Source organism: Schistocerca serialis, chromosome 11 (genome assembly GCF_023864345.2).
Source record: "Schistocerca serialis cubense isolate TAMUIC-IGC-003099 chromosome 11, iqSchSeri2.2, whole genome shotgun sequence".
Taxonomy (NCBI): Eukaryota; Metazoa; Arthropoda; class Insecta; order Orthoptera; family Acrididae; genus Schistocerca; species Schistocerca serialis.
The window spans coordinates 54,722,253-54,746,003 of NC_064648.1; the positions used below are offsets into that span (position 1 = coordinate 54,722,253).

General features: G+C 40.9%; 1 protein-coding gene across 5 annotated transcripts in view; it reads left to right on the forward strand.

The window, feature by feature from the left end:
• The window catches only part of LOC126426945 (zinc finger protein 737-like), a 92,859-nt gene that overhangs the window by 24,000 nt on the left and 45,108 nt on the right, over positions 1-23,751 (forward strand). For 3 of the 5 annotated variants that reach the window (XM_050089048.1, XM_050089051.1, XM_050089052.1), the window contains exons 5-6: positions 394-486; positions 16,161-16,208. In XM_050089048.1, the coding sequence (XP_049945005.1) occupies positions 394-486; positions 16,161-16,208 (141 nt within the window). The remainder of the gene's footprint in view (positions 1-393; positions 487-16,160; positions 16,209-23,751) is intronic. The other 2 variants (XM_050089049.1, XM_050089050.1) reach the window with 1 other exon arrangement.

Here is a 23,751-nt window from a genome sequence, read left to right on the forward strand (position 1 = left end):
GCCCATCAAATCCAACTGAGATGCATCTGTGGAACACATGCCAATCTGAACCCACAAACCAACAGCCAGTAATTCAAGGGATTTGTATGAGCTAAATTCTAGCACATCTAGTGCCATATACCTGCAGAAACCTACCAAGAAATTGTCAAATCTCTGCTATCCAGAAATGCTGCTGTAGTGTGTTTCAGATATGGATCAACACACTACAAATTAGACGGTTTGATGAGTTTGCTCAACAGCATATGATACTAAAATATCTGATCAGAAAATTAGCTTTATTAAATTACTCTTTGAATAAGAGATGAGTCACTGAAAAGTATGAAGATCTTCATAATGAAATATTGAGAGCTATGTTGTATATACATAATGAGAGGTTTTGTTTTCTTTTGTCAGTATCTGGAAGACCCATTTATAGCCTCGGGGTCCACTGATCATATTAAGGAGGATTCAGTACTAAATTTAGGAGCAGAAGAAATTGAGACTTTTGTAAGTATTCACATTTTACAGATGGATTGCATATGAAATAAAAATATGTCATTTGGTAACTGTCGAATACAAAGAATGCATTACAGTGAAATTAGCATCATTTATACCCCTTAGAAGTTTTGCAGTACTGTATTATTCCACTTCAGTTATTGTCAGTTATTTGCTGACTGTTATGAGTAGAATTTCAGCAGAGCTGTAACAATATATGTAATCATATTTTCACTGTCACAGGTTGATATAAGTTACAGTAAGATCATGATAATTCAGCACTCTATAATCCAGCGGACCCAATAGTCCAACATGCGTAAGGTATTTTGCCATGGCGTGACACCTTTTCAGCAACAATTGTTTGCCTAACTGTGTGATTATAGTCTTGCCAAGATAAGCCAGTTGCATTGCTGGCTTTGTCAGTATCAGTGATTCTTCATTCACTAAACCTAAGTGTACAGTACTTATGTTTGCATCAGTGCTGTGGTATTTTAATTATTTAATGAAGTCATTGTGCTGTGTTAATATTCAGCTACTTGTATGACTGTCAGTTAGACTACATCACAGTAAAATGTTTGTATGTACAGTGAAAAATTTCCAAACAGAGCAAAAGTGCACCTAAAGCCGCAAAACAAACGTGATGTTGACAAGCCACAAAAAAACTGGTCATCATAAGCAGACTGGAAAAATGTGAGCACCAAAACAGTATTATGAGTGAACTATGGTCTAAAATGATTGAAGAAACAGAGATGGAAAGCAATTTAAATGACGAGTAGTTTACAGCTGATCGCTCTGAAATTGTACAAATGATAAATTCTGTGTCTACCAATGAAGTGAGTGCTTTTTCAGGTGAAATTAAAATGGATTGCCATAGGTAGAAATTCAGTTACCGAAGGAGAGTGGATGATGTGATATTATAAAAGTGTTTTGAAGTCACAGGAGGCACCAGAAGTTGACAGTGATTATGGCAAAATGTCTGCAATAACATCTCTGGGATTGACACTATGGAAGCCTTAGACACTTTAGTGAGATTCACTAATTGAAGACAATAATATGATGCCTCTGAAGTTGTGAATCTGAACATCAAGCAAAATAATTGTTGTCAGAAAAGGGCTCAATCCAAGAAACAATTTGGAATTTTTGTAATGTTCAGGGTGCTCGGAAGATAATTTCAGCTAAACCATCAGTGGTAGACACCAGTCTGGCATATTCCATGCCTGTGAGGCTGTCAAGATATATGTACTGTGTCTATGACAGTGATTACAAGTAAACTGCACCACATTATTGACTACAATCTTTATTAATTAGCTTCTTCTTGATATCCTCAAATCAGTGGTCCTTATTGTATTTTGTAACTAGCATACAAAACTTTATTAATGCACAGTATATCGAACTTCTCTAAAACTTTGAGCCTTAAACTGTTGTGTTAGAGCAATGTACTATTTGACTTTTAATTCAATTTTATATGTATCGGAAAGTAGTTCTTTTTCTGATAAAGGCTGAGGCCAAAAGCTTAAATGTAAATCTCTTTTAATTTTGCCTGTTGGCAACTTAAAATGTTATCTTTACATTAGTAGCAATCTATCTTTTTCTAGAGTTTTGATATTCCTATCAGAAGTTTCACATTGTTTGAAGAAGACTATGCATTTCAGTATCTTCGATTAATGTGTTGTAAGCAAATTCATTGGGCTCTTACCTTGTCAGTGAGTCTCTGTATTTGTGAGAGTACCTCTCACCTGGGCCCATATATGCTCAGCTGGATTCAAATGAGCATGATATGGAAGAAGCCTTTATTGCATTATGCTCTTTAGTGTTAACTGGTGTGTTGACTTTGTATTGTGGAGGTTTTGGCTTCTACAGTGCAAGATCCGTTAACTATGGTTTATTCACGCCAAGTTCAACTTTATCTGATAGAATGTTTCTTTGTACATAGAGCAAAATATTCAATTTTCGCCTCCTCGTTGTTAGAGCGTGATCCACCACAGCAGAGTGGTATGGCACATTGTCGATTATTATTATTATTATTATTATTATTATTATTATTATTATTATTATTATTATCAAATTCAGATGAACATTCCACAGCAGAACATCTGAAAACGTACAACACTATACTGCATCGCGTATTATATTAACATACAATGTGTATTACCAAATATGTTATTATGATGCAGTAAATGTTACCCTCTGGGAGGATTTAAGTAAAACTGACCTTGAATTACCAAATGGGTTTGTCTTATCGAACCTGAATTCAGTGCTATAGAAGAAACCAGAAAGCTAAAGATTGAAATTTGGAAAATTTTTTAAGAAACCAAGTTTGCTTAAATGAAATAAAAATGTTCACCAGCCTAATTAGGCATACTAATGTTATACATTACTTTTATATAATCTGTATAGAGTTGTGATAAAGGAAAGCTACTATTACTTCTTACCCAATGAAGTGCAATGAACTCTACTATAATCAGACAAGTGGTACAGTGATGCTAGCAGTTATAAATAGTATATGCAAATTCTCATAGAAACAGTTAACAGCTTATTTCTTCTCAATAGTAATTACTTCATTATGTACGAATTATGTGATCACCAAAAGTTATGAAAGTCAAAATTAAACCAGAAATGGACGTGGACTTTGTCCTATTTCAACATTTACTATCCAAATAGTACAAATATAATTAAGTCACTTGCAATAGGAGTTTTCACTCATTAAGAAGTAATATTGTTTCTACTTTTATGGATAAGGGCAATTACAGTAACTTTATCTTCAATAAACAAAATTGTTGGTGGGGGCTCTCAAACTGTTCCCCCCTCCCGGGGCCTAGCCACTCTTTGGCAGGTTCATACTTGGCTACCACAGAGCCCCAGCCTTTGGCAGCCCTTTTTACCTTCTGTGCTACATGTCTAACCTCTTGCTATTCTTTTTCCTCTCCCTTGGGGAACATGTCTGGGGTATTATAGGGAATGTTCTGCATTCTGTTGCTGACCTGCAAACAGTCTCAACTTTCTTTGTGGCTCCTTTTTCCTTTCTTTGTTTCCTTTCACCTCCCGTTCCTCTGCTTTGGTGTTTGAGGATTCTCTCTTTTCTTCTTCTTCTTCTTCTTCTTCTTCTTCTTCTTCTTCCCTGTGCATTCCTGAAGGCTAGACCACATGTCTAACATGTAAAAGGTGACTGGGTAACACGTAATTCCCAGCCCCGGGTTGACAGGTAGGGTTCACACGTACCCCCTGATACAAGCCAGGCCCAGGGAGGGGTGACTGACTGAGCTGTAAGCTTCTCATATTGCCCGTTGGTCCCTCTGCCATGTGTTCGGGAGGTGTGACCTGAGGTGTGAACAATCACCTAAGGTGGGTGCGCCCCCTTGTGTAGGAGCCCCCCAGTAGGAGCGCGCCATTGGAGATGCTGCAATCATGGGGGATTTCCTCGTGATGAGTCACTAATCCTCTTCATCGACGTCAACAAAACGAAAACGTTATTAGGGTTCTGATTTGAAGACCCTTCCCACTGCACAGCAGTTCCTTGTTGTATCACATACTGAAGATGGTCAGTCCTTCACCACAGTTAATCTGTTTATTATTTAGGAAGGTGTTGATGCCATTGCTGGCCCTTTGTAATCCTGCTCTCATTTACGGAATGGCACTTTGCTTTTGGAGACGGCTTCTGATGCTCAAGCACAACAACTTCTTGCTACCTTACTTCACCACGGCTACCCTGTTCGTGTCACGGCACATAGAACTTTGATTTCCTCCTGTGGTGTAGTTTACACCGGGTTTCTTGACGGTCTGACCAAGGCTGAAATACAATCTTACCTCTCTGATCAGGGCGTCATTGTCGTTCATCATGTCATGAAAAAGGTCGATTCTTCTTTGGAGCCCACCCGCACTCTTTTCCTCACCTATTATAGAGTGGTGCTGCCATCCAAGATTAAAGCCAGCTGAAATCATCACAGTCCAGCCATACATTCTGAATCCGATGCGCTGTTATCAGTGTCATTGGTTCAATCACACTAGAACATCTTTTGGACACCCAGCCATATGTGTAACCTGTGGCAGGGATGCACACAAGAGCGAATGTCTACCTCTTCCTCCCTGCTGTATCAACTGCAATGGTGGCCATGCCGCCTCCTCCCAGGATTGTTCTGCGTATCTCGACGAGCAGGCTGTTCAAGAGATTCAGGTAAAGGAAAAAGTGCCTTACCCAGTAGCTTGCTGGCTAGCCACAAGCTCTGTGTTCACCTGTCAGCCACTTATAGTTCAGTTCTTGTTACCCCTCCCTCCATGAAGGACATGGATAGACAGATATGCAACCTCAAATTCGGCTCTGAGGTTGTAAAGTTGCCCAGCATCACTGACCCCAGTCCTGCTGTGCAACAAACTATCAGACTCTTGCCTCATGAGGCGAAGCTACCCACTACACAACTGGCAAGCAGGAAGGCCAGAAGGAGTACTTGCGGGAAGACTTCGTCCATCCCTCCAGCCAACTAACACCCAAGTCTTCCTTTAAGCAGAAGGGCTCAAAGAAGTCCGCTAAAGACAAACGGTCTGCCCCTTCACCAACTCGAAGATCCTGATTGACGTGGTCACTTAGCCCGGCTGGCCTTTGTCTCGCCGGTGCACACCACCATTTGTTTTTTGGCATTGGACTCCACCAACCAACCGCCCAAGCACTCCAATGCTTGTGTACACCCCTTGGAGCAGGATCCTCCTGCTTCTGAGCCCTGTAGTAGCGACTCTCCATTGGCTGTCCCTCCGCAGACATTCTCTTCCTCCTCATGACTCCCCTCCTATGGAACATTCATGGCCTGTGGTCCCACAGAGGATTTATGTCTGCTTCTAGCATCACAGCAACCCCTTTTGCTTTCTGGTGACTTTAATGCATATCATCCCCTTTGGGGTTCTCCCAAGGTCTGCCGGAGAGGAGCCCTCTTGGCTGACATTCCTAACCAATTCTACCTCTTCTGCCTTAACACTGGTGCACCCACTTTCCTTTCCGACTCCTTGCACCCCTATTCCCATTTGGAACTATCCTTGTGCACTGCCTAGAGTGCCCCTCATCTTGAGTGGTCCATTCTTTCTGACGCCTACTTGAGAGACCACTTCCCGTGTGCTCTCCATCTGCTGACTCCTACCCCATCCACGTGCATACCTAAATGGCGGCTTACTAAGGCTGACTGGCAGCTTTACTCCTCCCTGGCGACCTTTGCAGAACAAGATTTCCTCAGTTGTGATGACCAGGTGGACTACCTCACAAACGTTATCCTTACTTCTGCAGAATGTTCCATTCCTCGCACTTCATCTTCACCACATCGTGTCCCAGTCTTCTGGTGTACTGAGGCATGCCGTGATGCAATTCAAGCATGGAGATGTGCTCTCCGTGTTTTTAACCTCCGACCTATGCTGGAAAACTGCATTCATTATAAACACATGCGTGTGAAGTGTTGTCGAGTTCTTTGGTATAGCAAAAGAGCTAGTTGGATTTCGTTGACTAGTTCTTTTACCAGTTCCACACCTTCCTCTGTAGTGTGGGCAAACCTTCGATGGCTCTCCGGAACCAAGATCCATTTCCCCATTTCCGGCCTGACAGTGGGTGCTGATGTCATCGTGGATCCTGTTGCTATCTCCAACACCTTGGGCCGCCATTTTGCATAAGTTTCAAGCTCTTTCCACTATCACCCTGCCTTTATCCATAGGAAACGAGTGGAGGTGCTTCGGGTGGTACCCTTCTCTTCTCCAAATAGTGAGTGCTACAATGCCACCTTCACTATGAGGGAGCTAGATCCTCCATCCCAAGGGCAGATGCTATCCACATTCAGATGTTGCAGCACTGCTCTCTTGCGGCAAGCACTTCGTGCTTAACACATACAACCGCATCTGGGCTGATGGCTGGATGGTAGCGTGAAGCCACAGTCATACCCATACCTAGGCCCAGTAAGGACAAAAACCTTTCTTCCAGCTAGCACCCCATCTCTCTTACCAGCTGCGTTTGCAAAGTGATGTAATGTATGATTCGTGCCCGTCTGGTGTAGGGGCTCAAACTCACCATTTACTCACAAATGCACAGTGTGGATTTAGAGCGCAGCATTTTGCAGTTGACCATCTCGTTACTTTGTCCACCCATGTCATGAATGGTTTTCTGCAGAAATCCCAAACTGTGGCAGTGTTCTTCGATTTACAGAAGGCTAACGAGGCCTGCTGGAGAACTGTTATCCTCTGTACTCTTTACACATGGGGCTTCCGTGGATGCCTACCCTGTTTTCTTTGAGCATTTTTACAAGACCAAGTTTTCAAGGTGCGTGTGGGTTGTGCTTTGTCAGATACCATTCAGGAAAATGGTGTGCCTCAGGGTTCCATCCTGAGCGTCATCCTCTTTGCTATCGTCATTACCCCTATCGTGGCCTATCTCTCACTGGGTGTCTCCGGCTCCCTTTTTGTCTATGATTTTACCATCTATTGCAGTTCTCCATGGACCTGTCTCACTGAGTGGCATGTTCAGCAAGGTCTTGATTGTCTTTACTCCTGGAACAACAACAGTGGCTTTCGCTTTCCTAATCACGAAACCGTCTGTTTTTGAATTTCTGGTGGTGCAAGTGGTTTTCCCCACCATCTCTACATCTGGGACCTGTTGCCCTTCTGTTTGTTGACACTACGAAATTCCTGGGTCTAATGATCGATAGGACCATCCTGAGCGTCATCCTCTTTGCTATCGTCATTACCCCTATCGTGGCCTATCTCCCACTGGGTGTCTCCGGCTCTCTTGGTCCTCCCATGTCTCTTACCTGGCAGCCTGCTGTACACAGTTCCTCAGTGTCCTCCATGTCCTCAATGGTACTTCCTGCAGTGCCGATCAAACCATACATTTGTACTGGTCCCTTGTCCATTCGAAACACAACTATGGGTGCTTTGTTTATGCATCTGCTCGCCAATCCCTTTTACGCCATCTCAACACTATCCACCATCATGACATCCATTTGGCCACAGATGCATTTTACACCAGCCCAGTTGATAGTCTGTATACTGAACTACCACTATCCTACTGCTGTGACTTTCTCCTCAGCAGGTATGCATGCCATTTGTCTGCCATGCGTGGCCACCCTTCCCATGCCTCCTTCTTTGATGGCTCCTTAGACCATTAGTATAGGGCTTGTCCCTCTTCCCTGTTAGCTCCTAGCATCTGCTTTTGCCACTTGCTACAGTGGCTTAACTTCATGCTACCTTCAGTTTTCCCCGTGGGTGTGAACCCTTCACCACCTTGGGTTCGTGGAGTGGCCCATGTTAACCTTGGCCTTAATTCACTTCCTAAGGACACTATTCTAGCCTCACTCTGTCGCCTCTGTCAAGACCTTCACATGGAACTTAGCGATAGTACCTTTGTATATAGTGATGGCTCATGGACTGACCGTAGTGTCAGGTGTGCATTCGTTATTGGCACCCGTGTCTTTTGATATCTGCTTCCAGCCCACTCCTCAATATTTACAGCCAAGCTTTTTACCTTGAATCAGGCTGTGGAGTACATCCGGTGACACAGCCTTCCCGATTGTATCCTCTGTTCAGACTCACTCAGCACCCTCCAAAGTCTCTGTGCACTGTACACCGCTCATCCCTTAGTGCAGCAGGTCGAGTAAATCTGTCATTTGCTCACTCTTCGTGGAGCCAATGTCATGTTTCTGTGGGTCCCTGATCACGTCGTTCTGCCAGGAAACGATGCCGCTGATGCTGCTGCCAAGGCTGCAGTCTTCTTACCTCAGCCCGTGAGCACCTCTATTCCCTCTGATGATCTCTGCATTGCTGTCTGTCAGGTGGTGATGTCCCTTTGGCATCGCCAATGGTCCTCCCTTTACGGGAATAAGCTTTGGCTTTTTAAGCCTCTCCCGATGCCTTGGACGAGTCGTTTTCTTAGATTGTCCATAATGTTCATCAAACCACTCATGAACAATTGTGGTCTGGTGACCAGGCTACAGTTTTCTAGTCACCTAGGGTCCAACCAATTTGCTCACAAGCCCAGGGAGCCACTGCAGGCAATGTCATGCTGTTGGTAAAGGCACTCACATTGGTTGTCTGCTGCCATGGTCCATTAATACCAAATTTTGCTGCTCTGTCCTAACAGATATGTCTGCTGTACATCTCACATTGATTTATGTGGTTATTTCATGCAGTGTTGTTTGACTGCTAGCACCAACAGTACACAAACGTTGCTGCTCTCATTTGTTAAGTGAAGGTCAATGGGCATTGTGAGAGATAATGTAAGAAATTTGGTGTTTTCATCACACCCTTTACACCATATGTCTTGGAATATGTAATTCCCTAATGATTTCCAAAATGGAATGTCCTAAGCATCTAGCTCCAACTACCATTCCGCATTCAAAATCTGTTAATTCTCATTGTGGGGTCATAATCACTATGGAAACCTCTTCACATGAATCACCCGATAACAAATGACAACTCTGCCAAGCACCTTCAGTTTACGTGTTGTGTATGTGATAATACCACCATCTTTGCAAGTGAATATCACTGTCCCATGACTTTTATCACCTCGCTATGTATGTTCTTCAATGAGTTACACAATAATTCAACTAAACATACTCAGAGGTGCCCACAATATAAACATATTTATCCTCTGACTGTAGGGATTGAAGGCTACAGTTAAATACATAAAAGTATAAAGTTGATAACTTCTAGACCACAAATATAACATTACCTCTTAGTGCTCAACCAATGGGGTAGCCTAGACTGCCATATTTGGTCATTTTATTATTTCTATGCGCATACTTCAGAAAATGTAGTTTAATTGATGCACCACATTAATGAACTCCCCAAACCATTCTTTTTGCAGTGATGTGTTGAGCAAAAATATTATGACATATTATGTCGGCAGATAAAATGATTACCTGTTTTCCAAGTTAAAAGTGAACATTGCTTCATTATTGTGGGGAGGGGGTGAAGAATTTATGTTGATCCCACCAGTAAGATTTTGAGAAGTATGATGAATGATATACCGGGTGATCAAAAATTCAGTATAAATTTGAGAACTGAATAAATCAAGGAATAATGTAGATAGAGAGGTACAAATTGACACACATGCTTGGAATGACATAGGGTTTTATTAGAACCAAAAAAATACAAACGTTCAAAAAAAGTCCGACAAATGGCACTTCATCTGATCAGAATAGCAATAATTAGCATAACAAAATAAGACAAAGCAAAGATGATGTTCTTTACAGGAAATGGTCAATATGTCCACCATCATTCCTCAACAATAGCTGTGGTCTAGGAATAATGTTGTGAACAGCATGTCCAGAGTTATGGTGGGGCATTGGCATCGGATGTTGTCTTTCAGCATCCCTAGAGATGTCAGTCAATCACGATGCACTTGAGACTTCAGGTAACCCCAAAGGCAATAATTGCATGGACTGAGGTCTGGTGACCTGGGAGGCCAAGCATGATGAAAGTGGCAGCTGAGCACACAATCACCACCAAACGACGTGCGCAAGAGATCTTTCACGCGTCTAGCAGTACCTTTTTTTTTCTTGGTTCTTATAAAACCCCATGTCATTCCATGCATGTGTGTCAATTTTTACCTCTCAATCTACATTATTCTGTGGTTTATTAAGTTTTCAAATTTATACTGACTTTTTGATCACCTGGTACTTCAGACAGGGGAGAAGTAAACACTGGAACACTCTGGATTGCATCTTCAGATTAGACTAACCACTACTTTGGCCACAGATCCATTTACTAAGTCTGTGTTCATTTCTCTGGGTTCTTGTTTCAGCCATGGGATAATGAACTTTGTTAATGCTGATATTATAAGACTTCTGAAGGGATACAAATCCACAATTTAGTGAAAAACTGTTTTACTTCCTTGCAGGATATGTGTACATTGTCAAATGTCTGGTGTGGTGTGGTGGCACTGAAGGTAGTTTATCTCCCATGGTCTAATTTAGACTCCAGTGACTTCTTTTCACACTATAGTGAAGTTCTTAAGAATTGTCTGCATAATGTCTCAGAAGAGAAATTTAAAGTGTTTGTCAAGTTACATTTTTCTTTATGTAACTAGATTTAATGGGACTACTGTGAATGGTATCTTTTTTAATAATGTGAATAAATATGATCTGCAATATCAATAAATGTAATGTAATTCATGGGCATATTTTAATTTTCAACATAACACTGAAAAACAGTGAATACAGACAAAATAAAGGATATATTGTACTTCAAAAATAAGATTTCAACTTTGCTTGTATGCAGGGTGAGATGACAAAGAGAAGCCAAACCCAAGTCTACCCAGAATGGGCAAATTTAGCGAGCTGTGGTGTTAGCTGAGATATAGCAGAGAATGTGGCGAATTTTCTGACTTAAGTAATTTTTAATGTTTATAGCTGCTGAATTATTACACTGACTTTAAGAAATGGAATTACATGTTTTATTCACTTGCATTAGAAAGTGTGTTCAAAGGGGTTTTTAATGGGACAACACGTGTTTAACTTAATCCAAATGTACACAAGGTAACAGTACTGCAAACCATTTCCCCACCATTAGCAGAAGAATATTTGTCCTACTGTACCAAATGTAAGCAAACATGTAACTCTGGCACATTTCAAATTTTCATTAATACAGTTGTTTAACAAGTGCTCAGACTGCTGGACTGACAGCATTGTATGCTGAATTTCAAGGGACCTTATGGCAGCAATGGCCTGTGTTGTATAGCACATCATGTCTTCAGGATTTTTGGTTTTCCTTGTGGGCTTCTTAATTTAATTTTCATCACAGATAAAAGACCAGAAGCGTTAAGGTTGGCAAGATGTAGGCCATTTTATATTTCACAAATGATCACTCTAACAATTTCAAAGTTTTCTGTTAAGTATATCTGTAATTACCTTTGTAGAATGGATAGTACATTTGTTGTGGTGGTACTAAATGGATTGCATTGTGGTCAGTGGGCTCTCTTTCCAGTAAGTGCAGCTACATATCTCTTATGAACTGCAGAGACTTGTAGTTACTTAGAACACTATCAATGAAACAGGTGCACAAGATACAATTCCTCAAAAGGCTGTAACACATATTGACAGACAAAGGTTTTTTATTCACTTCTCTTGGGGAGCATAGCTTTCAGCTGACCAGTAGTGCATGATGTAAACAATAATTCGCTACTAACATTCATTTTAATTGGATTACTCTAGTGAAGTTGTCTTCTCCCTTGACAAATTTTGCCCCTCACTCACACTTGTGCCATTATCAAATTGACAATTTCGCATTGCTTTTGATGAATCCTGTCAACTGACTTCTTCTTGTAGTCAGGTTGTGCCAAATTTAATTCAGTCATCACTAGTAATCTGATCTAAAATTGCAATCTTCAGCTTTCTTCTGTAGTAGCATATTTCAAGTGCTTCTCATCTCTCATCATCGATCACTATTATCATCCATTTTATTACTTATCTTCCATGTTTCACATCTGTAGAAGGCTACACTTCAGAAAAGACTGCCTAACAGATAAGTACTTATTCACTCTTAACAAAAGTAACTTTTTTGGAACTGTATTTTCATGCTATTGCAGGTCTGTATTTTATAGCCTTCCTATTTTGCTCATCATCAGTCAGTTTCCTATACAAGTTTCCTATACAAACATCAAAACTCATCTTCTGCAATTAATGAGTGTATATCTCTAATTCTGTCTGCATCTCATTATTTAATTTGACTTCATTTGATTACCCTTCTTTCGATTTTGTAGATACTCATTGTATAAGCTCCTTTCAAGACTGTGTCAGTTCCGTTCAATTTTACTTTCAAGTCATTTTCTGTCTTTGATAGGATTACAGTGTTATCCAATGTGACAGTGTAGTCGATGGCAGTGGGATCACTTGTGGAAAAATTCCTGTAGTAGTTGGTGTGAGAGCTGCACCTTTTTTTAGACTGAAGTCAGCTGAAAGGTATACCTACTTAAAGGAAGTCCCACTAACTAAGGGCTCACCTTCAGAGGACATATTTCCAAGTAAAGGAATCTGATCTGACCAGATATTTGAATGTTGCGCAGGGGCAGTTGAATTGAGTGTAATTAAACTTCTAATTGTTGTTGTTTATAGGTCCCCTAACTCTGATTTGAGAGCATTTCTGCTCAAGCCAGAGAGGGTTCTTGATTCACTTCGCTAGAAGTACCAGAAATTAGTTATGTGTGGTGACTTCAATATAAATTTTGTATATGATGGTGCAAGTAAAAGGATGTTGGTAGATCTCCTCAATTCATATGATATTATGCAGACTGCCTTTTTTCCAGCTAGGCTTCAGGGAAACAGTAGCACAGCCATAGACAATATTTTTGTTCATTCTTCATTACTAGATGGGCATTCTGTTAACAAAAGTGTGAATGGCCTTTCAGACCATGATGCACAAATTTTAACACTAAAAGGCTTTTGTACTCAAACTAATGTCACATATAATTACAAACTATGTAGGAAAGTTAATCCAATAGCAGTAGAGAGTTTTTTAAGCCTTATCAAGGAACAAATGGCAGGATGTTTATGGTGTCGATAACATAGATGATAAATATAATGCTGTTCTTAACACATTTCTCATGCTCTTTGAGAGTTGCTTCCCATTAAAACGTTCTGAACAGGGTACTAGCAGTCATAGGCAGCCTGGGTGGTTGACTAGTGGGATAAGGAATTATATCAAAATGTTAGAAGTATTCACAGTCAAGCTACAGTAGCCCATTACAAACAATATTTTAAGGTGCTTAAAAATGTTATTAGGAAGACAGAGTATATGGTATGCAAATAGAATAGCTGATTCACAGATAAAATTGTCAGTTGTGAAGGAAGTGTGTGGTCAGCAGCACAAGGTCGATGATACAAAGTCAGATCATAGTAAAAATATTTCTGTTATTGACAAATCAGATATATGTACAGCATTTAACAATAATTTTTGAAGCACTGCAGGTGAATTACATAAAAATTTTGTTTCTACGTTGAATCACATAACTTCCTTGGCGAATGCCTTTCTGAGATTAATGTATGAAAATCTCCTCTGTGATACAGACAAGGGAGAGATTGAGTCAATAATTAAATCACTGAAGACTAAGGACTCTCATCGACATGGTGGAGTGCCTAACAGAATATTAAAGTACTGTGCTGCAAATGTTAGCCCTGTATTTAGCCATATTTGTAATTTTTCCTTTAGGAATGGTCAGTTTCCTGAACGATTAAAATACTCAGTAGTAAAGCCTCTTTGTAAAAAGGGTGAAAGGTATAATGTAGACAATATTAGATTTATTTATATGCCATTAGTGTTTGCTAAGGTTATTAAACAGGCTGTGTATGTAAGGATAATTGATCATTTTATATTGCACAATTTGCTATCAAATGTACAGTTCAGCTTTAGAAGTTGTTTAACAATTGAAAATGCTATATTCTCCTTTCTCTTTGAGGCACTGGATGGGTTAAACAAAAGGTTTTGAATGCTGGGCATATTTTTTGATTTAACGAAGGCATTTTATTCTGTTGTTCACAAAATATTGCTCCAGAAGTTGGACCATTATGGAATAAGGGAGTAGCTCACAATTGGTTCACCTCTTGCATGAGCAACAGACATCAAAAGGACATTATTCACAATGTTGAGAATGGCTGTGACATAGGGTCTGACTGGGGTACAGGTCAGGTGGGGGGTGCCCCTGGGATCAGTGTTGATCCACTCCTGTTCCTTATTTATATAAATGATATGCCCTCTAGTGTTATGGGTAAAACTGAAATATTTCTGTTTGATGATGACACTAGCTTGGTAGTAAAGGATGTTGTGTTCAACATTGGCTTGGTTTCAAGTAGTGCAGTTCATGACATAAGTTCATGGCTTGTAGAAAATAAACTAATGCTAAATCACAATAAAACTCAGTTTTTAGCGTTTTTAACACACAATTCAACAAAACCTGATGTTTTAATTTCACAGAATGGGCTTATGATTACTCAAACTGAACAGTTCAAATTTATAGGTGTTCAGATAGATAATAAACTGTTGTGGAAAGCCCACGTTCAGGATCTTGTTCAAAGACTTAATGCTGCCATTTTTACTATTCGAAAGGTGTCTGAAGTAAGTGATTGTTCAACACGAAAATTAGTGTTCTTTGCTTATTTTCGTTTGCTTATGTCATATGGTATTATATTTTGGGGTAACGCTTCCCATTCTATAGCATATTTTTGGCTTAGAAACAGGCAGTTTGGGCAATAAGTGGTCTAAGTTCACAGACCTCTTGTCGACCCCTGTTCGTGAGTCAGGGTATTTTGACATTGGCCGTACTATCATTTCTTGTTAGCAGTATTAGCTTATTCGCAAGAATAAACAACTTTCACTCAGTTAATACTCGGCAGAAATGAAATCTGCATTTGGATCAGACTTCCTTCACTCATGTGGAGAAAGGTGTGGAGTATACTGCTGCATCCGCTTTCAGGAAGTTACCACTCAAGTTCAAAAATCTTAGCAGTGATCCACGCACTTTCAAATCAAAACTGGAGTTTCCTCATGGGTCACTCCTTCTATTCTGTTGAGGAGTTCCATGAAAAAGTAAGCAGATTCCTATTGTATTGTTGATTGCGTTTACTTAAACATATGGATTGACTTTTTTTCTTGGGTTCCTAACATCTTCATCTACATCCATACTCTGCAAGGCACCTGACGGTGTGTGGCGGAGGATACTTTGAGTACCTCTATCGGTTCTCCCTTCTATTCCAGTCTCGTATTGTTCGTGGAAAGAAGGATTGTCGGCCTCTGTTATTACTTGTATGTTGTAATTTCATGTAATGACATTTTCCATGACCTTGGAGATTTGCTCCTATGGAACCTGATGTGTAAATAAATAAATAAAATCAACAATCTGTAGTTTTTATTTCTTCTCCTTGAACTTTAATTCACGTACTAAATTTTTCCTTGGTTTCTTTTACTGCTTGCTCAATGTTCAGGTATAAAAACATGGGGATAGGCTACAACTTGATCACACTTACTTCTCAACTACTGTCTTCGTTTCATGTCCTTTAATGCTTAGAACACCAAAATGGTTTCTGAACAAGTTGCAAATAAGTTTTGTTCCCTGTGTTTTTTCTGTGCTACCTTCAAAATTTCAAAGAGTGTGTTCCAGTCAGCATTGTCAAAAGCTCAGCTTACATCTAAATGCCCTATAAACAGAGGCTAGCCTTTTTTACCCGCTGAGTTAAGTTGTGAGGTCAGTATTTCTTCATGTGTTCCTACATTTCTCCAGAAACCAAAATTAATGTTGCCAAAGTTGGCTTCTGTCAGTCACTTCATTTGTGTGTAAATCATTCATGACAGCATTTTGCAATAACGACTTCTTAAACTGATGGTTCAGGATATTCACACGTCAGCTCCTGCTTTCTTTGGACCTGGAATAATCACATTCTTATTAAATTCTGAGAATATATTGTTTTTTTTTTTTTCATATATGTTACATGCTAAATAGTTTCTTCCTCATGAATGAATAAATAAAAACACTGAGCTTATACTTTAAGAGAAGTGTGTGATCTTCAGTCATGTTTTAATTTGGTGCATGCCATTAGTGTATTCTCCTCATCCTCTTAAAGAAAAGCACTTTATACAATAATTCATATGAGAGATTCCTAATGTTGTGAATTTAGCGTGTGCATGTACTGCATGTTGAACGATAGTAATGAATCTCTTACATTATTTCTTTGTTACAGATGTTCAGCAATCCCGAATATGATCCTCTGGGAGTTAAGATGGAGGAGGTAAGCTACTGCTATGTCTTAAGGTCTGTTAAGTCTTTCTTTTCTCGGGATATATCTCTTGTCTAAATTCTGTGTGCACTTAGTGGAGCCTCAAATTCCAGAGGAGGAGGGTGTAGTATTCACAAGGAGAAACACATTCAGCTTTAGGTGCTGCATTTTTTATACAGCAGGTGGATACTTGAGGAAACACAATTCATACTGCGAGGAAACACAATTCATACTGCTAATCCATTGTTAGTTGTGAGGCATGGGAATGTCAAATAGATTACAGATGAATGGGTAGTTTTATTGTACATGATTTCTGCAGGGGAAATAGGACTCCTTGCTTTTTGGAACCATAAACCCAAGTTCTGAACTTATGTACTCGCCATTGTAGTTTGTATTGGAAAATGTTCAGATGTCTTTGAAACGAAAGAAAGTCTCAACTCCCCTACTTGACAGATTATAGGACAACATGACTGAGAAGTAAATGTACTTCTTCATCTCTGATTTTGCACAAATTTATGATACATGCAGGGCTTGGCCAGAAATGAGAATGACAGAAGTGGGAACTCCAGATGTCCAAGCATTTAGAAGGAATAGTATTTTGGTGCAGGTCGGGTAAGGCATGGGCCATTTATATTAGTATAGTTTATAGAGAGTGGTTGGCACAGTGAAAAGAATACAAAACAGTAATCTGAAGGTTATATGTAAATTGAAGGTCAAGGGGGGTGGAAATGAAAGGAAAGGGGAGGGATAATTGCTGTCAGCTACATTGGGACATTATGCAGAATCGGTGGTGACAAGTGAAAGTATGTACCAGACTGTGATTCGAACATGGGATCTCCTACTCATAGGGCAGGTGCGATAAACACTGCACCATCTGGGACACAGTGTTACCACAACCGCACGGACTATCTTGGCTCGCCTCACAGCCGATCCACACTCCCATCGAGTGCCACCTGTCCTCAGCCCCTGTCCATTTCCTCCATATTTACTCATCTGAGATTCCCACAGGAGGTAGCACATACTTGTGCATCCACATTGAAGTAGCTGGATTCATTGGCTAGCTAGGCCTATAAAATTATATGAAAGTGTGGTGTCTGCTCTTTTGGACATGGACAGGAGCTGTGGGTAGGTGGTGCTAGATGAGAGTGTGGATCAGCTGTGAAGCAAACCAAGATAGTCCATGCAGTTGTGATAACACTGTGTCCTGGATGTTGCAGTGGTTATTGAACCTGCCTAGTAAGCAGGAGATCCAGGTACACATGTTCACTCCGTAATGTCCCAATGCAGCCGATAGCTGTGATCGATTCCCTTTCCTTCCCTTTATACCCTCTCCACCTTTAATTTACATATAATTTATAAGAGGTGCAGATTCTGTGTCATGTCTGTTGTTTCGCACATATCAAAAATGGTAGACAACCAACATTCATGTAGTCTGAAGGTTGTTAGGTCAAGCCCCTATGTGGATGATTCTTTTAATCTTCTAACAATATTGTGAAAGTTGCTACTCACCATATAGCAAGATGCTGAGTCACAGATAGGAACAACAAAAAGACTGTCACAAATATAGCTTTCGTCCAGTAAGGCCTTTCTCAGAATTAAATGACAATCATACACATATATACTTGTGCAAATGCAACTCTCACACATATGACTGCAGTGTCAGGCAACTGAGGACACACTGTGAGTAGCAGCACCAGTGCATGATGGGAATGGTGACTGGGTGTGGGTGAGGAGGAGGTTGGTGCGGGGAAGGGGAGGAATAGTGGGCTAGGGGTGGCGGAGGTAGAGGGTGACATCCTGTTGGGGAGCACACAGGATTGAGGTGGAAAGAGGGTAGGGCAGCCATGTGCAGTTGGGAGGTTAGATGAAGGGCAGTGGAGAGATGGGGAGGGGGAATGCAGAAAAGAGGAAAAGTAAAATGATGGTGTGATAGAGAAATGAGGGCTGTGTAATGCTGGAATGGGAACAGAGAATGGACTGGATGGGAGAGGACAATGACTTACTAAGGTTGAGCCCAGGATGTTATGGGAACATAGGAGATATTACAGGGAAAGTTCCCACCTGTGCAATTCAGAAAAACTGGTATTGGTGGGAAGGATCCATATGGCACAGGCTGTGAAGCAGTCATTGAAATAAAGTATGTCCTGTTTGGCAGCACGCTCAGGAACAGGGTGGCCCATTTGTTTGTTGGCCACAGTTTATTTGGTGGTCATTCATGTGGACAGACAGCTTGCTGGTTGTCATGCCCACATAGAATACAAGACAGTGGTTGCACCTTAGCTTGTAGACTGCTTGACTTGTTTCACAGGTAGCCCTGCCTTTGATGGGATAGGTGATATTTGTGACTGGACTGGAGGTAGGTGGTGGTGGGAGGATGCATAGGACAGGTCTTACATCTATGTCTATTACAGGGGTATGAGCCATGAGGTTAAGGGGTTAGAAGAAGGGGTTGTGTAGGGATGGATGAGTATATTGTGTAGGTTTGGTGGATGGTGGAATACCATGGGGATGGATGAATATATTGTGTAGGTTTGGTGGATGGCAGAATACCCATGGAATTCTGGCCAAATTGCTCTTAAACAGTGGGAAGTAAGAAGGTGCTTAAAACATCAGTGTACGCCTGGTCTGCGATAGTACCATGCAAAACAACATGGGCTTCAAGCCCCTCCGTGAAAAACACGACCACGCCATATCACCACTGCCTCCGAATTTTACTGTTGGCACTGCACATGCTATCAGATGATGTTCACTGGGTATTCACCATACCCACACCCTGCCATCAGATTGCCACATTGTGTACTGTGATTTGTTAATCCACAAAATGTTTTTTCACTGTTCAGTCATCGAATGTTTACACTCCTTACATCAAGAAAGGCATTGTTTGGTATTTACTGGTGTGATGTGTGGCTTATGAGCAGCCGCTTGACCATGCAGTCTAAGTTTTCTCACCTCCTGCCTTATTATCACAGTACTTACAGTGGATCCTGATGCAGTTTGGTATTCCTGTGTGATTATATGGATAGGTGTCTGTCTATTATACATTACGAATCTCTTCTACTATCGGAGGTATCTGTCAGTCAACAGATGATGTTGGCCTGAACACTTTTGTGCTGTAAGTGTCCCTTCACATTTCCACTTCACTATCACATCGGAAACAGTGGAACTAGGGATGTTTAGGAGTTTTGAAATCTTGTGTACAGACGTACGACACAAGTGACACCCAATTGTCTGGCCACGTTCAAAGTCTGCGAGTTCTGCGGAGAGCCCCATTCTGCTCTCTGATGATTTATAATGTTTACTGAAGTTGCTGATATGGAGTACGTGGCAGTAGATGGCACCACAATGCACCTAATATGAAAAATATATGTTTTTGGGGATGTCTCTATACTTTTGATCAGATAGTGTGCTGCCTTACCCTCTTTCCACCTCAGTGCTGTATGCTCCCCAACAGCACATCACTGTCTGCCACCACTATGCTACTATCCCTCTCCCTCACTACCCCAGCCACCTCTTTACCCCCCACCCAGTTGCCGCTCACTTCATGATGCACATGTGCTGCTGCTTACAGTGTGGCCTCAGTTGGCTGAGACTCCAGTCATGTGTGTAGGAGTTATGTTGGTACGAGTGTGTATGTGTGTGTTTGTTGTCTAATTTTGATAAAGGCCTCACTGGCTGAAAGCTATATTTGTGACAGTCTTTTTGTTTCTCCTATATGCGACTCAGCATCTCTGCTATATGGTGCACAGCAACTGCTCTTTTCATCATATTGTTCCATTCTGTCCTGGATTTTCCATTGTTTGATCTTTTAATCTTTTTATTTTCAATTTTTATATTACACTGCAAATAAACTGAAATAATGTGCAGTGTATTAGTGTACTGTATTTATTAATATTTCATAAAAGACAAGAAAAAGAGAGGCAGAGGAAAATTTGAGAGTGCAAATAAATTTAGAAGAACGGATTGTACTTAGTGTCCACAAGGACTTCGTATATAACTTTGGCTTGTAGTTAAAGTGTAGAGAACTTATTCAGTTCCATTGTGACCAATTTCTACAGGAAGGGAACAGAAGTCAGACCTTGTACAATGTCTGAAATGAAGAGTTTCATTGACCTTCTTATATACACTTCAGTATTCAAATTGATTAACTAAGACATATGTTCTCTCTTTTGTATTGATGGGACTGTCCGTGCTATTTTCCGTATCACTATATCATCAGCAATATTTGCTGTAATTCTCAACTGCCTGAGATTTGACAACCCTGATGACATGGAGTTATGTAAGGTTTCTGATCCAGCAGCTGCTATAACAAACATTGTACATAAATTCATCGAAAATTTGCAGCGATCATATATTTTTGGGGTTAATGCTACAGTTGATGAAATGCTAATCGGTTTCAAAGGACACTGTAAATTCAAAATGTATATTCTATCTAAACCAGCGAGGTATGGCCTGAAGCTTCAATGCCTAGCCGACTCCAGGACTAACTACACCTTCAACACCTATCTCTACTGTGGAAAAGGTGCTGATGGAGCAGGACTTTCCCCAGACGAGAAGAAATACGCCATTATCAGTCAGGCTGTCCTCAGATTGTGCAAGCCAATAGCACATGCTAACCGAAACAACACTGCTGATAACTGGTATGTGTCAATCAAACTTGCAGATGTGCTACAGAAAAATGGTTTGACCACAGTGGGAACAATGCGGAAGAACCGAAAGGAAATTCCTGCATCTTTCTTGCCTTCCTGTAGACCGTGAAGTTGGAACAATGCTGTATGGATTTACCAAACACATCACGCTCATTTTGCATGTACCTAAGAAAGGAAGAGCAGTAATTCTTATATCAACAATGCATCACTCCATAGAAGATGACGTGGAAAGTAAAAAACCTGCAATAATAGCCCACTATAACAACACAAAGGGTGCTGTTGATACTGTAGACGAAAAGTGTGACAAATATTGTTAAAGTCGCTGCACACAACGTTGGACCATTGCCGTGGTTTTCCATATTCTTGACATGAGTGTTGTCACTGCATATATTGTTCATCAGTCATTCAAGGAAAGAACTGTGCTTACCAGGATGAACTTGATGAAAGCTCTAGCGAAAGAACTGATCGAACATTCACTGCATGAAAGGATAGTGAATAAATGCCTCCCATGAGAATTGAGATTTTCTATCGTTAGAGTTCTAAGAACTGAAGTACATTTCCATGAAGAGCTGGAAAAGGAGGGCAAACTACCTAGGGATGGAAGGAAGCCATGTCGCATTTGTCCACCAAAAAAGAAGAGAAAGACAAGTTACTTGTGTCGCAAGTGCAAGGTCGCAAATTGTTTGGAATGCTCTTGTAAGGTGTGTCCGCAGTGCTTGTAAGGTGGTGCGTAATGTGGCCACTTTCAGTAGTGCAGATTTTTTCTGTTTCATTTGCTGTCAAGAATACTCATTAAATTTAACACCGTTGGTACTTGATCAACATTAACCTGCAACAACCAAGTTTCAAGTAAAGAACTACACTTAGATATTTGGATATTTGTCCATCACTGTAAATTTCAATGAGAATTTAGAGTGCAATATGAATAGGTCTTTTTCACAGCACCAAAACAATATTTTGTTCATAAGTTACCATTTATGTATAATTGAAGAATAAATATGTAGTACTAAATTCAAAAAGTAGCACTAGATAGGTGATTTTTAGGTATTTTTCCCGCCTTCTGAATGCAGTCCACGGGACTGCATGACTGTAGTTGCGTGAGAAGTACTCAACGACTGTGATTAGGGGTTAAGAGCATCTGCTCCAGGGTGAAAGGTACTCTAGTGAATACCAGAAGGACTTGTGGCAAAAAAGGTAGGGCGTAAGACCCTGAGGTATGCGCTGGATATACAGTACAGTGGTTAGACTTAGAATCTCCAATGGGGCCATAGTGTCGTGGGAGAAGGTAGAACAGCAAGTTGCAGCTAAGAAGCTTGCTAAGGTGCAGAGACTGGCCTGCTTCGCAATAACAGGAAGAATTAGTAGCACGCCAACTGTTGTGATTGAAGCCGTGCTGGACATGCCTCCATTACACCTTTGGGTGTGAGTTTAATCTCTTGGCTGTTCAAGCTCAGGATTACAGAGCTTCTTTTAAAACACGGCTTTGACATCATTAACTTGCCATGTTTTTGCTTATCGTCCTTGGACCAGTATTCTATGTGCTGTCTTCTAAGCCAGTTCTGTAGTTCTAGTTTGATCATAGCCTTGGTGATTGTCAGGACAGGTTCCGGTCCAATGAATGGAGTCTCTGCCCCCAATTTGTCGGCTTGTTCATTGCCACCGATCCCTGAGTGGCCAAGGACCAACATTGGTTTTACCCAATTGCTTCCCCCCTAGCTCCACCAGAGCCCCGTGACATTCTGCAATAATTTTAGATCTTGTTGCAGGAGTTGCAAATGATTTAAGGTCTGTCTGTCTGTCTGAATAGATGTAGATGCTATGATCCTTCTAGCACCTATGTATTTTTTCCTCCACACACACACACACACACACACACACACACACACACACACACAGCTTGGAATACCGATGCCAGTTGTCCTAGAGAGATGATGCCCTCCAGTCTTCGCTGAATTCCATATACCACGGCCCCAGCACCTTGGTCTGATTTCGACCAATCAGTGAACCAGAAAATGTCCCCAGTATGGTGTCAAACTGTTTTTTCGTACTGTTCCCAACTTCAAATTATTATATTGTAAAGCTTGTTGAAGCAGTTGGGAGTTATTATGTAGTCGGCCGGCTGTTCCCCAGCCATTCCTATATTTGCCTCACTCACTATATTAGTGTGTGGGTCTGGATATCTCAATGAGATCCAGTTTTTACCAGTTTTGAGTCTGTATGCACCAGCTGCTTCACAAAGGTTTAGTGGAGGCATGTCCAGCATGGCTTCCACCCCAGTGGTTGGTGTGCTACTAATTCTGCCTCTTGTGGTGAAGCAGGCCAGGCTCAGCACCTTAGCAAGCTTCTTAGCTGCAACCTGCTGTTCTACCTTCTTCCAGGACACTACGGCCTTATAGGAGATCCTAAGTCTAACCACTGTACTGTATATCCAGTGCATACCTCAGGGTCTTAGGCCATAGTTTTTTGCCAAAAGTCCTTCTGGTACTCACTAGAGTATCTTTCGCCCTGGAGCAGATGCTCTTAATGTGAGGGGTCCATATTAGTTTCTCATCTAAGGGTACCCCCTAGATTTTTCACTATCCCCTTTCATCGAAAAGCTTTAGATTCCAACTTCAGTATTGGATATGCTTCTTCATGATTGGTACCACAACAGTCTTCATAGGATTAACCCTTAGGTTCTATTTAATGCACTGGTCTTGCACAATGTTCAGTGCACCTTGTGCCATATTCCTAACTGTGTCAGTAAATTTGCCAAGTATTACTATGACAAGGTCATCTGTGTACCCTTCACAAAATCATTGCCTGAAATCTAGTTTCTCAATGTGTTTGTTCACCACTGGATTCTACAATGAAGTGGACAAAACTACTACTTGTGGAGAATCTCTAGTGGTGTTAATTACCATCTTTTC